Source organism: Amia ocellicauda, chromosome 4, assembly GCF_036373705.1.
Source record: "Amia ocellicauda isolate fAmiCal2 chromosome 4, fAmiCal2.hap1, whole genome shotgun sequence".
Taxonomy (NCBI): domain Eukaryota; kingdom Metazoa; phylum Chordata; class Actinopteri; order Amiiformes; family Amiidae; genus Amia; species Amia ocellicauda.
Genome location: NC_089853.1, coordinates 16,511,995 through 16,530,006, shown reverse-complemented (window position 1 = coordinate 16,530,006; position 18,012 = coordinate 16,511,995). Strand labels below are relative to the sequence as shown.

The 18,012-nt window shown below is 35.1% G+C and overlaps 1 protein-coding gene across 1 annotated transcript in view; it reads right to left on the bottom strand.

Annotated features, from left to right (window-relative positions):
- LOC136747478 (receptor-type tyrosine-protein phosphatase eta) overlaps nucleotides 1-18,012 on the bottom strand; it is an 88,928-nt gene that overhangs the window by 12,629 nt on the left and 58,287 nt on the right. The window contains exons 9-17 of the mRNA XM_066700309.1: nucleotides 11,981-12,244; nucleotides 11,274-11,528; nucleotides 10,270-10,536; nucleotides 9,223-9,483; nucleotides 7,801-8,055; nucleotides 6,797-7,063; nucleotides 6,026-6,286; nucleotides 669-920; nucleotides 172-459 (exon numbers count right to left, since the gene is read on the bottom strand). Coding sequence (XP_066556406.1) covers nucleotides 172-459; nucleotides 669-920; nucleotides 6,026-6,286; nucleotides 6,797-7,063; nucleotides 7,801-8,055; nucleotides 9,223-9,483; nucleotides 10,270-10,536; nucleotides 11,274-11,528; nucleotides 11,981-12,244 — 2,370 coding nt within the window. The remainder of the gene's footprint in view (nucleotides 1-171; nucleotides 460-668; nucleotides 921-6,025; nucleotides 6,287-6,796; nucleotides 7,064-7,800; nucleotides 8,056-9,222; nucleotides 9,484-10,269; nucleotides 10,537-11,273; nucleotides 11,529-11,980; nucleotides 12,245-18,012) is intronic.

Genomic DNA, 18,012 nt, shown 5'->3' with positions numbered 1-18,012 from the left:
GGAAAAACATGGGATTTCTTAAAATGTATAATTTTCTTATAAAACATTCGATTACTATTTTTATGCATATCAGAATACTCAGAATTGATCAGGCACAGTTATCTGTCACTTCTTCAGGATTATTTGGAATTTAAAACAAACAAACAGACTCGGATGTTTCACGAGGCTTACCTGTGATTCCTGTCTGGCAGGTTATGTTAACAGGTGAACTCATTTCTCCACATCCTAGGGTATTTATACGCATAGAGTATTGCTTATTATAATCAAGATTTCCCAAGGTGAAATTAATAGTTTTACTGGTTTTGCAGTCAGATCGGGCAACACTTTTATTTTGATTATTAATATTGAAAACTTGAAATCCTTCATTGAAACCATTAGGGCAAGTCCAACTCATTTCAAGACTCGCCTGCAGACTACCATTCGGTCCTGTGCATTTGACATCTTGCACTTCTGCAGCATCTTTCAAATGAATAAATAAATACATTGTTAAAATGCATATATCAGAATGTCAGATTACGTATTCAGTATAAAGTTTGTAACAGGAAATTAATCTCTTAAAGAATGTCCAATTTGGGAAAACTACCAGGCCGCAAATGAACAACTGATGTTTTCAATTAAATAAATGCAATATGAATATGATGCAATACAGATAAAAACTATGGACTTACTTGTACATACAGATATCATATTAGATTCTCCTTCTGTATTGTCAGATGTTAGTGTTGTAACAGTGAAGTTATATTGTTTTCCTGGAATTAGTCCAGTTGCATTATAACTCTCTGTTTTCACTACTGACACATTGTCAGTGCTATTCACCCTATATTGATAGCTTGGCTTATAGTAATCAGGTTTAGTCCACAGCAGATTAATTATTTCTGTTGACACTGATCCTGCATGGAGAGAGTTAACACTCATGGGTCCTGTTAGAAAAAAACAACAACAATAAAAGTCATGAAAGGCAAATAAGACAGCTTGTCATGGTATATCACAAATACTAATCAGGACAATGGCAGTTCAGGGGACCGGACTTTAGACAGATCAGAGTTTAAAGTGAGAGAATGACAGAAATGCCATTTTGTTTGGTTTAGTTTCTTCAGGTACAGAGACCAAAGAAAATAATAAGAGACTGTGTTCATTCAGGAGCTCTTCCTCCAAACACCTCTCCAGATTATAATGATAACATAATATAATTTGCAAACATTGGTATGGTTTTTTAAGACTTACAAGTTGTAATTAATATATGCTGCTCAGAAAGTCCAACTGTATCAGCTGAAATGCTGCAGGGGATCCCAGACTGCAACTAGTTAGATTTACTCTGGGCTCCTGAATGGTTATTGTATGTAACTCATACAATTTCACATTGTGATAAAAAGGCACATCCATGCACATCTCCACATTTTAATTTTAATGTCAGCTCGGAACACATTTGCATCTCATGTTTCCAATAACCAAGTTCTTACCATATGCTAATAAGCCAATGCATTAAAGGAACAGGACTCTGCAGGTGGATGAATGAAGGCAGTGCTGGACAGAGGCGAGTGCCATGTTTCACTTCTGTTATTTGTTCACACACACACACACACACACACACACACACACAATCCCATCAGTCCACACTGTGCAGTGCACTCGAGTCTAGACACATGCCGAATGCAGACCTCCTCAGTAATATTGTTATTTCTTAGCAGATGCCCTTATCCAGGTCTTACAAAACATAAGAGCATTATAAAAGTGCAATACAGTCTAAAATTACATATCAAAACAGTACAAATTACTAGTTCAAAACTAGAATGCTAAAGTTCCTGGAGAAACTTTGTCTGCATGTGAAAGTATGTTTGAGTTTAATAAGCAGTATGTTTCACTGTACATGTAGTACTGTAGTAAGTACAAAATACTACAGTATACTATAGTATAAAATTGTAATATGGTATAAAACAGTGTATTATAGTATTTGTTGTAGTGTAGTAATAACGATAATACATCACAAAGAAACACAGTATACTATAGTATAAAACACTGTACCATAGTATGTGTAGAACTGTAGTACTGTAGTATATTACAAGGTACTACAGTATTAAATAGTGTCCTATAGTATATCACAGTATACTACAGTACCAAAGTGTAGTGTAGTATATCTTAGTATACTACAGTATAAACATGCCCTGTAGTATATCACAAGCCACTACAGTATAGTGTAGTATAATAGTGTACTACAATATGTTGTACTACTGTAGTAATATCTATAATGCATCACAAGGTAATACAGTATACAACACTACCATAGTATGTGTTGTATACTGTATTACCTTGTGATGCATTATAGATATTACTACAGTAGTAATATCTATAATGTATTATGGTAAAATAGTGTACTACAGTATGTGTTGTACTACAGTAGTAATATATATATATATATATATATATATATATATATATATATATATATATATATAATGCATCACAAGGTAATACAGTATACTGTAGTATACAACACTATCATAGTATTTGTTTTTGAACTGTACTATAGTATAATATAACAAATAGTACAGTTCAAAAACAAATACTATGATAGTGTTGTATACAGTATAGTATAGTACATGACAAGGTACTACAAGTATACTATCAGTCATATGTTTAGGTTGCATTTATTATTATTCACAATGAAAAAATGATATTGTGAAATGTTATGGGGCGCTATATGAAGTTGTATGGTATTATTATTATTATTATTATTATTATTATTATTATTATTATGTTGGCCTTTGTCAGTATAAGAAAAACATATTGAAAAATATGTAATACTATGCAGGTTAATATGATTGTAACCACACAGCTGAATTATAATAATTTGGAATTGGAGCATCATTCATATTTTTGTAAAAATATGCAGCTCAGTAATTGTATATGGCAGGTACGTTCATATTTTTAGTCATAGTATGTAAGTTAGTATAAGTAAATGTAAGTTGTTATTAGTATGAATAGTAGTATTAGTAGTAGTGATGGAAGTAGTAGCAATAGTTGTTGTAAATAATATGAATCGCAAAGTTAGAAAAAAGATTGAATAGAGGCCAGTTTAAATACATAATAAATCAAATATAACGCATAATCCTGCCTGCCCTTTACAATACAGTCAGTCTGGCGCTCCAGTGGTGATCTCTACCCGTCTACAGTCTTTCATGCGCTTGACAAACACACGCATTGTACAGCATTGCAGGTGTTTTCTTACAGCTGTATTCAGATTGAGTGGATACAGTGATGACCCGCAAATAAACATGGATTGAAACAGAGACTGAAGAGAGCTCGTTTTGGACATGCCGTGTATGTGAACATGACTGATTCAGGGCATCAGTGACACTGGCAATGACAGATCAGTCGTGGGTTTGTGCCAGTGCTGTGAAAACACTGCTTTTACTTCACTGATCAATACACGATTGCTACTACAGTACAGAGAGCAATAGCGCAGCACATCCACCAAAATGATGATTCAGGACATTATCCGCAGCAGCATTTATTGCGATGCTATATATTCGTGGAGTAAAATAGTAAATTGCTTCTTGAAATACACTGATTTTTGAAAACAAAGTTTACAGTGTTGAAAATGTTTACTTTAGTGTACAATTATGTTTTGATGAATGCAATAGTTATTTTTGAACTAGAAAATATTGCTTTTGAGCATTATTCCAATATTTACATTTACACGTTTCATTCTCTTATTGTATGCCGTTTATGAGCTTTTTATTGTAGGATATAGTTATTCATGTTTTGACTGCAATGTGCGCATACAGAAAAATGTGCGTTGTTATTTAGCAATAATATTAATGTTTTCTGATCATATTTCAATTTAAAGACTACAGTTGTGCTATGTAAATGTTGGATTTGATGTTCATGAATAAAACTTCTGAGTTTTTTATACTATGGTTTGTCTTTGATTATCATATCGCAGCTGTTAAAGAGGTATTGGTTACAATGACCGGCTTTGGTGCGTGTAGATAGTTTCTAGCTTCTAGTGTTAAATGACCGGTCAAAATAACCCGATTTTGGCTATTCTAGATAAATGTGTTCATAACTTATTTATTTGTGCCTTTATGTAGCTAAAACGCTGTAGGCATGTTTAATACATATATTTAGGAAAAGTCACGAACGGGTATACGCAGTATATTTAGGAACACAGAGTAATTCAAATTTGAATTACCAAATCGGTCAAATTGTGTCAGTACTTATACAGTAGAAATTGTCAGAGGAGACGTGCTTTATGTAGAACACGTTTAATGTGCTTTAAAATACCATGACTATTACTGTCACTTTAAGGCAGTGCAGACTGGGAAGGGGGCGTGGTTTAATTAGGAAGTGAAAATGCGTTTGTTTGCAGCACATGTAGTCGGGTAGGGTTTTTTCATTCACTGTATATATGTATTATTTATTTATTTATTTATTGTTTTTTTTCTACTATCCTCTGCTGGATTGTGAAGGAAGGGCTCTCTAATGTAATATTTGGCACTATTTTGTGGGGACTTTCTTTTAAACTATTATTGTTATATCGTTGTTTTCATGACATGCTTTAAACTTTAATAGTATAAATAAATTATGGATGTGCTCTGACAAACTTTATGATTACGATCTGCTTATATTGACTTATGAATTTAAAAGACCGGCGTGTACCAGTATACATTCAAAAGATTAAACATTTAAAGTTATATTAAGTTAACGAATGTAATTTAGTATATAAGTAGTAACAGTGTATAAATATTAGTATATACAACAGTATTAAACTGATATAATGTAGTATATATATGATACAGTATTGTCTTGGGATATCGTATGGTAAAAGCTTTAAAGCAGGTAAAATTATAGAGAACATGCTGTATTATACGCAATGAACTGAGATGTCGGCTCGTAGCGCAGTGTTGTGAAAAGACTGAATAATATGGAATAATAACATTACAAATAATTCGTATTAAAGCCCCATATACACACATTGAATGTGGTATAATTATTATTAGTAATAGCAGTGGTATAAGTATTATAATTATACAGTATTTAATACAGAAATCAATAATACAGCTGTGACCGCAGTGCAAATCACAGTGCAGCGCGCAAGCGCAGAGTATACCAGAGACAGAGCCGGAATCGAATGATGGGAATCGTGACCGCTGATTGGCTACTGACTGGGCCGTAATTTGCATACACACCGCTGATTGGCTGCCGGCCGTTCAGTTGGTCCGTTTGTGCGCGAGAATCCGTTCCACCATTTAAGACAATTCGATTTTTAGGGTTTTTAATCGATCATATCTCAATAAATATCGATCACAGCCGCACAAAAAGCACAAGCAACATGAACGGTATCATAATGAACCTCTGTGTGAAGCTTGGTGTCTGTACGTTAAGAATTGTAGGAGTTATAACAGTCCGGACGAACGGAATACTACTACTACTACTACTAATAAAGCTTTTGTAAGAGATGTTTTCACATGCAGACTTATAATAATAATAAACTTTTTTAAGAGAACAGTACTCTGCATGTTTTCACATGCAGACTAATTACATAAGTGCATAAGAAAACATACAGTTAATACAAATCCTACATACTAGATTGTAGATTATCTAGATTATTCTAGATTATCATACTAGACCAGCAATGACCATAAATGAAATAAAATTTCAGCCACTCCCCCCATTTTGTGCCTTGCATACAATTAAAGGGTGAATGTCGCAGAATGGATTGCACCATGGAAAATGGGGTTTTGAATATGGCAAATAATGCACATTTTTGTGCGATAGCCATGTGCGCTGCGCAAACCCCTCTGCGTGGTTCGCAAACCCAACGAATATCTATAATCTCAAGCAATTATTTAATCCAGTGGTTGCAGGGTTGTTTAGATTTCAAGCATACTATATATATATTTTTTCAAAGGAAAAGGCAGTATAGTCCAAGCGATTTGGCAGAAATTGTGACCATTACCAGATACGACACATTTGAAAAGAATGACAAAACCTTACTTTAGAGCTGCAGGTTTGCAATACTCACGGGTAAATCCTGATACAGTTGCTGGTACACTAAGGAATCCCATCTCTCCAATAGTAACAACTGATATATTATACTGAGTTCCAGATTGAAGAATTCCTAATTTGATGGTGGTATTCGAGCTTATAATGCTAATTTGACCTGGCAGGTATGTGACACTGAATTGATGTTCAATATCGCCCATATCAAGAGGCGTGCCCCACTGGATGCACATAGATACATTAGTCTTTTGAAATATTGTTATATTTGTAGGAGCCTCTGGATCTAAAATAAAAGACAACAAATGAGTATCACCTTGGGTTCAATCATGGTACAGACCTGTACACTAGCCATTAAATAACATTTAAAAATGTAAATACAGAATATTTTAAACTGATTCATTCATATTAAAAAAATTACAAAATTATCAGTTAAATATAGAACATTTTAATCTTTTAGGGGCAATCATTCACAGTATCATGGCTGAAGAAGTATTTTCCTTGTCTCTAGAATGAGGAACAGTATTATAATATTGGATTTCCACAGTTATTAAAATGCTAGAAATGGGCAGCTATTATGAAGCAGAGAACGGAAATCATATTTGTTTTATTCCAACACTACAAAGACTTTGATTTCTAATTCACTAATATTTGTATTAGTTTTCCTCCTAAGAATAAAGAAAGACTGAATATATAAGTAATCATTCTGTTATTGTTTATTTCAAGTGTTTGGTTCAACTGTAGGACTGTTGAATCAAAAGTCTCAACAGCATCAGTTCTGGCCATTTCAGCTTACATGTAGCATTGGGAACCACATCTGAACTCTGTGCAAACGGTCCACTGATGGTTGTCACGGTGACATTGTAAATTCTTCCAGGACGAAGATTGTAAAATGTTTCATTTGTTATATTTGTGTTCTTTGTTTTTTGAAAGTCATTGTTTCTGTAGATTGTTACATTATACGATTCCACATTTCCCACCGGAGCTTTCCAAGACACTTTCATATTTCTAGTATTGCCATTGCTTGAAACCTGTATATTATTTGCATTTACAGCTGCAGGCTCTAGAAAGAAAAAATAAAGGCAAATGTTAATTTCAAAATCTATTTATAGGGAAGAACCTACATGTAAAATCCATGTATGATTAGTGTTATATTAGTTTTAGTGTACATAAAGGTGGGTTTAATAACATAAACATTTGTAAATTGCAATAATATGTTTTAGGACAAATAAAGTTGTTTAATACTTTGTTAGTCATTCTGTCAATAGAGACAGCAGGAAACACAGGGGATTAAAACATGTCCAGATATCTGATATTTGTTTACATGTAAATTTGTTAAAAATCTCAGCATACAAGACAAAATTGCAACAATGGTACATACATATGTAACCAAACCAATGAAAACAGATATTGCCCAAAGTGTATATCAGTGATGGTAATTTGAAAAAATAAAATGTCATAGTTCATCAATTATAAGCAATAGAAACATTGTGTCTCAAAAGCAGCAAATGCAAGATGCCAAAATGGCTGCCATTTTTTAGTTTACAGATCAAATTAGCCCAAAACCTAATCAAATCTTGGATAAACCATAATACATCTTAATTTTCAGTTTTGAACAAAGTGGTTGATTTGTTTACCTCAAAGTGCATTTAAGAAAATAAGTATAGTTGTTATTGCATCAATAATGCTAAACATCCCTGTCCAGAAACTGATGGTGGAGGATAGTAAAATCAATATTAAGGTTCACAACTTGAATGAAACATTGAAAAAAGAAAGAAAGGAAAAGAAAATGACACATACTTGTATAGGCCGAAATATTCTTTGCATCCTCATTCGTTTCATTTGCTACCAGCGTGAAAACAGAAAAAGAATAGGGGGTTCCCGGAGTCAAGCCTGTGGACATGAAACTCGTCTCATTTAGTGTTACGTTTGGTTCGTTGTTGATTGTTACCAGGTATTTATAATAAGGCTTGTATCCTTGTGGTTGCTTCCATGTCAATTGTATTGTTGTTATATTGATGGTTGTAGCTGTCAAATTTTCAATGGCAAACGGTCCTACAAACAGAACAGTGAAAATACATGTAAATCAGTGTTTATCTAGCAGTATGCCTTGAAATTTAAGACATATCAAATATAATAATACATACATACATACAAATGAAAAACTTTGATTCAATTTATTCAACTTAAAATTTTACTTATTTGAATTACAGGAACAGGAGAATAAGTGGGCAACTGTTACCAAAAAGATTTGGAAACTTATTTATAATCTGAAGCAACATATTAGGACAATGCAAGGTTACTGACTATTTCACTGAAATATGTAAGACCACCCTTTATCCGTGTGTTGTACATTTTAGTTAGACTACCGTGATTCAGTTTTCAATGACTGCTTCCTGCAAAACATTTCAGGGACCCCTTTACATCCACATGTTCTTCGTTTCCTTAAAGGAATACAAAATATCTCCCCTAAATTAGCATTCATATTGACATAAGTAGCAAATAGGCTTTCATAAAAAGATTATATATGAACAGATTATTACAAAATATATAGAAACAGGTCCCTTTTGGCAAAAGCTGCAAAAAGCAAATAAACAAATAATGCAATTCCTCTCATCTGTGCTTTGGTGCATAGTAGCAGGATATACCTTAAACACTAAAACTATAAAACTGAGATACAACACACTTCAAGGTTGTTACAGAATTAATTGAATTACTGTTTTGAGACTAAAAGAGAATGGAATAGTAGCTAAACACTAGAAAATAACATATAGTGCATACTATATCAGCAAAGAGATGGAAATGGTATATAATGGAAACAAACCCCTCAAAACCATACAAAACAAAAATTATATTTTCCCACATGAATTGGATATCAATATGAAGATTATTTAACCCACACTTTAATCTGAAAGGTGGTCAAATGCTACCAGTTCTCAGAAACACACGAGGGATCCATTGAACTCTCCTCAAACACAACTACTGTAATTGTAAAATGTGCTGGTCTAGTAATACACATAATCTCAAGCAATTATTTAATCCAGTTGTAGGGTCTTTTAGATTTCAAGCATACTATTTTTTTCCTGATTTCAAAGGGAAAGATAGGAGCAAAAGTAAGTATAGTCTGAGCGATTTGGCAGAAATTGTGACCATTACCAGATACGACACATTTGAAAAGAATGACAAAACCTTACTTTAGAGCTGCAGGTTTGCAATACTCACGGGTAAATCCTGATACAGTTGCTGGTACACTAAGGAATCCCATCTCTCCAATAGTAACAACTGATATATTATACTGAGTTCCAGATTGAAGAATTCCTAATTTGATGGTGGTATTCGAGGTTATAGTGCTAATTTGCCTTGGCAGGTATGTGACACTGAATTGATGTTCAATATCGCCCATATCAAGAGGCGTGCCCCACTGGATGCACATAGATACATTAGTCTTTTGAAATATTGTTATATTTGTAGGAGCCTCTGGATCTAAAATAAAAGACAACAAATGAGTATCACCTTGGGTTCAATCATGGTACAGACCTGTACACTAGCCATTAAATAACATTTAAAAATGTAAATACAGAATATTTTAAACTGATTCATTCATATTAAAAAATATACAAAATTATCAGTTAAATATAGAACATTTTAATCTTTTAGGGGCAATCATTCACAGTATCATGGCTGAAGAAGTATTTTCCTTGTCTCTAGAATGAGGAACAGTATTATAATATTGGATTTCCACAGTTATTAAAATGCTAGAAATGGGCAGCTATTATGAAGCAGAGAATGGAAATCATATTTGTTTTATTCCAACACTACAAAGACTTTGATTTCTAATTCACTAATATTTGTATTAGTTTTCCTCCTAAGAATAAAGAAAGACTGAATATATAAGTAATAATTCTGTTATTGTTTATTTCAAGTGTTTGGTTCAACTGTAGGACTGTTGAAACAATACCATTAAAATCATAATGGTGTGCTGATACACGGCAGCTTTAATTACAACTGTAATCGGATACATACCCTACAGCTGTACAGATAATACTGTATTATAAAAAGTAGCATACCAGTCATACTGGCATGTTTTTGTCCTATACTGAAAATATCCTGCATCATTTATTAAAGTAAATGTTACAGTGATCATAGGGAAACACACACACTCTTTAAAAAAACTTTAAATGAATTAAATATTAAACAAGGTAAACCACAAAGAAGTGGCCTGTTGAATCAAAAGTCTCAACAGCATCAGTTCTGGCCATTTCAGCTTACATGTAGCATTGGGAACCACATCTGAACTCTGTGCAAACGGTCCACTGATGGTTGTCACGGTGACATTGTAAATTCTTCCAGGACGAAGATTGTAAAATGTTTCATTTGTTATATTTGTGTTCTTTGTTTTTTGAAAGTCATTGTTTCTGTAGATTGTTACATTATACGATTCCACATTTCCCACCGGAGCTTTCCAAGACACTTTCATATTTCTAGTATTGCCATTGCTTGAAACCTGTATATTATTTGCATTTACAGCTGCAGGCTCTAGAAAGAAAAAATAAAGGCAAATGTTAATTTCAAAATCTATTTATAGGGAAGAACCTACATGTAAAATCCATGTATGATTAGTGTTATATTAGTTTTAGTGTACATAAAGGTGGGTTTAATAACATAAACATTTGTAAATTGCAATAATATGTTTTAGGACAAACAAAGTTGTTTAATACTTTGTTAGTCATTCTGTCAATAGAGACAGCAGGAAACACAGGGGATTAAAACATGTCCAGATATCTGATATTTGTTTACATGTAAATTTGTTAAAAATCTCAGCATACAAGACAAAATTGCAACAATGGTACATACATATGTAACCAAACCAATGAAAACAGATATTGCCCAAAGTGTATATCAGTGATGGTAATTTGAAAAAATAAAATGTCATAGTTCATCAATTATAAGCAATAGAAACATTGTGTCTCAAAAGCAGCAAATGCAAGATGCCAAAATGGCTGCCATTTTTTAGTTTACAGATCAAATTAGCCCAAAACCTAATCAAATCTTGGATAAACCATAATACATCTTAATTTTCAGTTTTGAACAAAGTGGTTGATTTGTTTACCTCAAAGTGCATTTAAGAAAATAAGTATAGTTGTTATTGCATCAATAATGCTAAACATCCCTGTCCAGAAACTGATGGTGGAGGATAGTAAAATCAATATTAAGGTTCACAACTTGAATGAAACATTGAAAAAAGAAAGAAAGGAAAAGAAAATGACACATACTTGTATAGGCCGAAATATTCTTTGCATCCTCATTCGTTTCATTTGCTACCAGCGTGAAAACGGAAAAAGAATAGGGGGTTCCCGGAGTCAAGCCTGTGGACATGAAACTCGTCTCATTTAGTGTTACGTTTGGCTGGTTGTTGATTGTTACCAGGTATTTATAATAAGGCTTGTATCCTTGTGGTTGCTTCCATGTCAATTGTATTGTTGTTATATTGATGGTTGTAGCTGTCAAATTTTCAATGGCAAACGGTCCTACAAACAGAACAGTGAAAATACATGTAAATCAATACTCAGTGAGTCCTGTTACACTCTCCCTCTCTAAACCCCTCTTCTCCGCAGCAACCTCAGCGACTGAATGGCATGACTCCCATTGAACCGAGTCATGGCACCAATGCAGTGGGGGCAGGCTGGAGCCCCTGCTCACTGTTTCACCGTCTCAGGCACATCTCAGAGCGCTCCGCATCACACAGCTCCACACAGCAGAGTGACATACCTGGTGTTCATGGTGTACAGATAGCTATGAACCACCTATACTTGACTATTCATTTAGGGACAGGAAAACAAAATAAGATACAGTTCCTCTCGTTTTGCTTTAGCCACATATGTACCTTGGAGAGTAAACACATAATTGATGTTATAACAGGCATTTTTATTGTTAGGCAAAATAGAAGTCAATACCATGTACAATTTAGTGTTGGACTTACTTGTGTAGCAGGAGACAGATGAGCTGGATGCTTCAGTACCATCTTCGGTCAGAGTCGTTACAGTAAAAGTATAATTGGTGCCAGATTCAAGGTTTCCGACAGTCAGGGTCTCACTGACCGTTGTGTTAGTTTGAGTATAGCTGGAGTTGGAGACCTTCACACTATATGTATAATCACTGCTGTAATTTACAGGTTTCTGCCACTGAAGCATTACTGAGCTGGTGTTGATTACAGTTGATGTAAGATTTTGCACTGGGTTGGGTCCTGAAAAATATGAAAAATATGAGTGCGTAGAATCCACAGTAAAGATATGGGAAGTTAAGAAATATAATTTAAATTGCCTGAACACTAGAAGTGCAGAGCCAGTCAATTTGATCAATTTGGTTATTCAAATTTGAATTACTCTGTGTTCCTATATACACTGTGCATACCCGTTTGTGACTTTTCCTAACTATATGTATTAAACGCCTACAGCGTTTTAGCTGCATAAACGCAAAAATAAATAAGTTATAAACACATTTACCTAGAATAGCCAAAATCGGGTTATTTTGACCGGTCATTTAAATACATAATAAATCAAATATAACGCATAATCCTGCCTGCCCTTTACAATACAGTCAGTCTGGCGCTCCAGTGGTGATCTCTACCCGTCTACAGTCTTTCATGCGCTTGAAAAACACACGCATTGTACAGCATTGCAGGTGTTTTCTTACAGCTGTATTCAGATTGAGTGGATACAGTGATGACCCGCAAATAAACATGGATTGAAACAGAGACTGAAGAGAGCTCGTTTTGGACACGCCGTGTATGTGAACATGACTGATTCAGGGCATCAGTGACACTGGCAATGACAGATCAGTCGTGGGTTTGTGCCAGTGCTGTGAAAACACTGCTTTTACTTCACTGATCAATACACGATTGCTACTACAGTACAGAGAGCAATAGCGCAGCACATCCACCAAAATAATGATTCAGGACATTATCCGCAGCAGCATTTATTGCGATGCTGTATATTCGTGGAGTAAAAGTGTCACCTGCAGAGGGCTGTCACAATGCAGTGTGAGGGACGAGCTCATGCAGGGAAAGTGCAGAAACATGTCCTGTGTGACTGTACGAGCTGTCAGGTATGCAGGCTACATATATAGTAAATTGCTTCTTGAAATACACTGATTTTTGAAAACACAGTGTTGAAAATGTTTACTTTAGTGTACAATTATGTTTTGATGAATGCAATAGTTATTTTTGAACTAGAAAATATTGCTTTTGAGCATTATTCCAATATTTACATTTACACATTTCATTCTCTTATTGTATGTCGTTTATGAGCTTTTTGCTTATTGTAGGATATAGTTATTCATGTTTTGACTGCAATGTGTGCATATAGAAAAAAGTACGTTGTTATTTAGCAATAATATTAATGTTTTCTGATCATATTTCAATTAAAATACTACATTTGTGCTATGTAAATGTTGGATTTGATGTTCATTAATAAAACTTCTGAGTTTTATATGATAGTTTGCCTTTGATTATCGTATCACAGCTGTTAAAGAGCTATTGGTTACAATGACCAGCTTTGGCGCTTGTAGGTATTTCGAAATGTCGGCGCTTCTAGTGTTAATATATTAACTTAATCAGAAGTAAGGACTGGCTTGGAAATTGTTTTACTTATGAAAGCAGGTCATTATTAAAACTGATGTATTAGTGTACACGGAACGACAAACAACCTGAACGCTAAGGATTTCAGTAAGCCGCAAGTTGGAAATATTCACTGGTTAAAACACTTTTACTGACTGATGCTCTCTGGAATCAATTTTCTCCCACTGAAACCACTGATATGTCATAATTAGATCCAGATTGAAGACTGCTAAAAACAGTGTGCTTCTTATTGGTCTTCTGGATTTGTTTGTCAGCCTGACTGAAGTTTAATGTGACACTGAATGTATGTGTAACATTAAGCAATTTCCCCAGCTGATGAAAAAATTATTACCTGTTTGTATTTCTATAGCCCCATTCACACTGAAATGGCAGCAAAATGCAGGCAACATTTGCCTGCTTTTTTCCTGTTGAACCCCATTCACACAGGCTTTGAATGCCGGAAAATTGCAGCATGTGCCCATTCACACAGAAAACAGAGACTGCCGGCAAGAGTGCTAACCATGGGAACGAGAGGCTATAGAAGCCTGTGGATTTGGGAGAGGAGACATGGACCCATATTCTGGACGTGTTTGTAAAGGTTCGATCATTTCCCCGGTTCCTTCCATTGTGTTTACTGGGTTATTGGTTCTAACCACAGCGCCGGTTCAGTTCGGACGCACTAACAAGAACAAATAGTCAAGAGGGAAATGCAAATGATACGTCAATATAGGCTGCGTTTTCGCACTATGATCAGCTCACCAGGCTGTATGGTTGTGTGTTTTTGCGGTATGGTCACTGGACCCAGCGGTCACAGATCATTTAAACCAGTGAACCCAGTATGAGACTCAGCTCTCTGTTCATGGTTGTGTAACGAGAAGCATTATGTGGGGTCTTGACATATACTGCAGCTGCATCAAAGTTAAATCAACTAAAATTAATTAGAAAAAAGGCATGACATTACATTGTGTGTCTATCTGTATATACCAAAAGTCTGGGTGTGCAGTTCTGCAATTGATTGATTGCTCAAAACAAGAGATTTTTAAAATTTTGACATTACTGCCTTAAAATCAAATTAAATAACTTGAAACAAACTACCATCAGTGTCACTGTAATGCAGTCTAATTACACGTTTTCTTGCATGATTTATTGGTATATAACATGACAAATGTGTGACAATAAGTAGCATTACATACGCCAACCTGTTGGTTCATCAATAACAATCAGTATTGCTGCGACTACATTATTTTCAACCTCCACCTTTTTTATCGACACGTTCAGTTTTTCGATAAGGTCACAAGTTCTTGGTCAAAGGTGGCTTAACCTTGGGTGTGTTTTCGTGCTATGACCAGCTCATCAGGCTGTAGGTTGTGTGTTTTGATGGTGTGGTCAATGGACCCAGTGGTCACAGATCATTTGAACCACTGAACTGGGTTTGAGACTCGGTTCTCGGTTCATGGTTGTGTAACGAGAGGCATTGTGGGATAGAGTGGGGTCTTGATATGCTGCAGCAAAGTTAAATCAATTAAAATAAATTAAACAAACAAACAAAAAAACAAAACATGACACATTACATTGTTTGTATATCTACATAATCAAATTTTTTTTTTTTTTAAGTTTGACATTACTGACAAGCTATATGGATAGTAAGAGAATCAAACATTTTGATGCTAGTACAAAACATAGAGTACCAGTGCAATGAAAGTAGTTGTTGACAAGGGTTATTGTTAAAAAACTTTAAACAACAACTTATTTGTATATTTATGAAATCTTAAAACATAAAACCAAGGACGTCACCAGGATTTGAACACAGCTCTGTGATTTTGGTAGTAATCACAAATGTAACCAACACAATGAGGGACAGTTAAAATTTGCATGGATGCCATCATGTTTGATGATACTTTAGTCTCCGCAAATTAAAACACCACTAAATAATTGCACAAGTGTAAACACCAGAAAATAAAAGTTTTGGCAAGTCTGGAATGTTTTGTGCCGGCATGTGTTTAAACACTTTCTAATTACAAAACTGAGATAAAAGATATTCAAACTGTGTAAAAGTAATTTGATGTCCTGGTGAGATTCGAGCCAGGTCTTCCACACAGGGTCAGCAAAGGTGTGCCCAGATTTCTAAACAAGGCTTCAGCATCAACAAGTTATAGACTTTCTGATTATCAGCATTGGTGTCTGCATTTACAGTTTTTTTCTCCATTTGATCCAATCTTTGTATGACTGATGACACGCACTGATATGACATCTGTGGTTCGGTACATTAATAGGATGATCAGTGATGAAAAATGTAGTCACTTTATAGTCAGAATCTAAGTTCTGAACACTCTGAGTTGTTTTTGCCTATATTTCCAAGTTTGCTTGTTGTATGGGTTTCATTTACAATAAGGTTTGCTAGCGATTATTGTTCAGTGGGGAACAAGCAAATTATATTGAATAAGACATCACTTAATACTTTCAGGATGTGAGATCTCTGGTGTGGTGTTTTTAAAAATGTTATAGAAAAACTATTTAAAAAAAACAAAATACTTTTTAAGACTTAAGGTCCCGCAGGACTGAGAATTGAGTTGTTGCTTGCTTTACATGCAATAACATATTTTCCTACTGATTTCTGTCTATTTGTGTGCTTGTGGTGCCATAAGCCTACAGTTACAGATTTATAATTGTAGGCTTTTGTTGGAACTAATAGTTGAAGTCCACTGTGTACTGTACTGGTGACGAATCTGATTGATACGAGTCATATACGCATGTAAATGTGCGCTGTGTTGTCATGGGAATGTGACATATCACTTTTGGAGTGCGTAGAGAAGGTGTTTTTTGCCCCTTCATCATTTTGGAACAACTGTGTGTTTTATCAGGTTAATATAATATACTCCTAAAAAATTGCACAAAGGCTATATTGCTATGGGCCAAACTACGATTTCTACTTGCCCCGAGCCTGTGGGCCATGGTGAATGTTGAACCCTGAAAAGGGGGGACAACAAACAACTGTTACTGGAGTGCTGAACTGCTAACTGTTTTTGCGTTTTGGTGATGGTTACCCGTTCTTGGTCAAAGTTGGCTTAACCTGGTTGTGTTGTAGTCGTAATGCGAAAATGCACCCCTTGTTATCTAGTGGTTACAAAAATGCAAAGATCAGTTAGCTAACGCACTGCATCAAGGACATGGCGCGTCATTAGTTTTCCTGCTCCATTCTGACAGACCTGTTGCTGGAAAATTACTGGCAATTAGACTAGGACCCTTGACGGAGAATTGTTGGTATTGAAATGCAGGCATAAACCCATTCACTCAAACCTTGCCGGCAACAAAATACCACCAAAAAGCTGACAATTGTTTCAGTGGAATGGGGTATATGTGAATACTTCCAGATGCATTCAGTTGAAGAACATGGAGGAATATATATACATATTAGGTACCTAAACGAGTATACACTATTTCTATGTATAACGAAGCTGACAGACTTCTATATGCTGCCGATTCTGAAAACAAATTGAAACATGAATTACTTGGAGGCTGACCCAAAACACTTCTTTTTGATAAGATCCCTATAAATAATAATAGTGGTTTGGAGAAAAAGAAGAAAGAGTTTAGGTTTACTGTGGAAATTAATGTTAAATTTCAGTCTGTGTTCGAATAAATAGGAGACACCCTTTTCAGGTCTCAGTCTAGAAAAAAAAGAGACTTATTGTCCTACTAATTGTTACAACAACACCTTCAGTGGAATAATCTGCAGCCACTGCAGTGACACTAAAGGTGTATTCTGTCCCAGCAGCCAGACTGGTAATACTAATGAAGGTATTATTTGCACTGTTAATCTTCCCAGTCTGACGCACCCTTACTGAAAATAAGGAACAGTTTCCCTGTGGTTCAGCCACTGGACTATGATCAACGTCAATTAATGAGTGCAAGGAGGTTACATTACTGGATTGTTGTGAAGTTCCAGGTACTGTAATGACAGAAGACTTACTTGTGTAGCAAGAAATGGTGACAACAAATCCTTCAGTTGAATTATCTGAGGCCACTGCAATAACTCTGAATGTGTAATTTATCCCAGCAGTCAGACCAGTCACGTTCAGGGATGTTTCAGTCGTAGTCTTTTTTGCGATTTGATTTGCCCCAGCCTCCAGCACTTCTACTCTAAAGTAAGATCTGTTTCCCTCTGGTTCATTCCAGTTGAGAGAGACAGACGAGGTTGTGACTTCAGTCAGAGTTAGGTTCCTAATGACACCAGGCTCTGTGCGTGCAAGAAAGGGGGCGGGAAGAAAGAAACATGATGTAAAAAAATCTCATTCATAGCCACCCATACATGTCTACATGAAGGAAGCATTCTCAAGAATGTATATCACCATAACAACTCACTGGTATAAACCAAGGAAATACTGCAGCCTAAAACG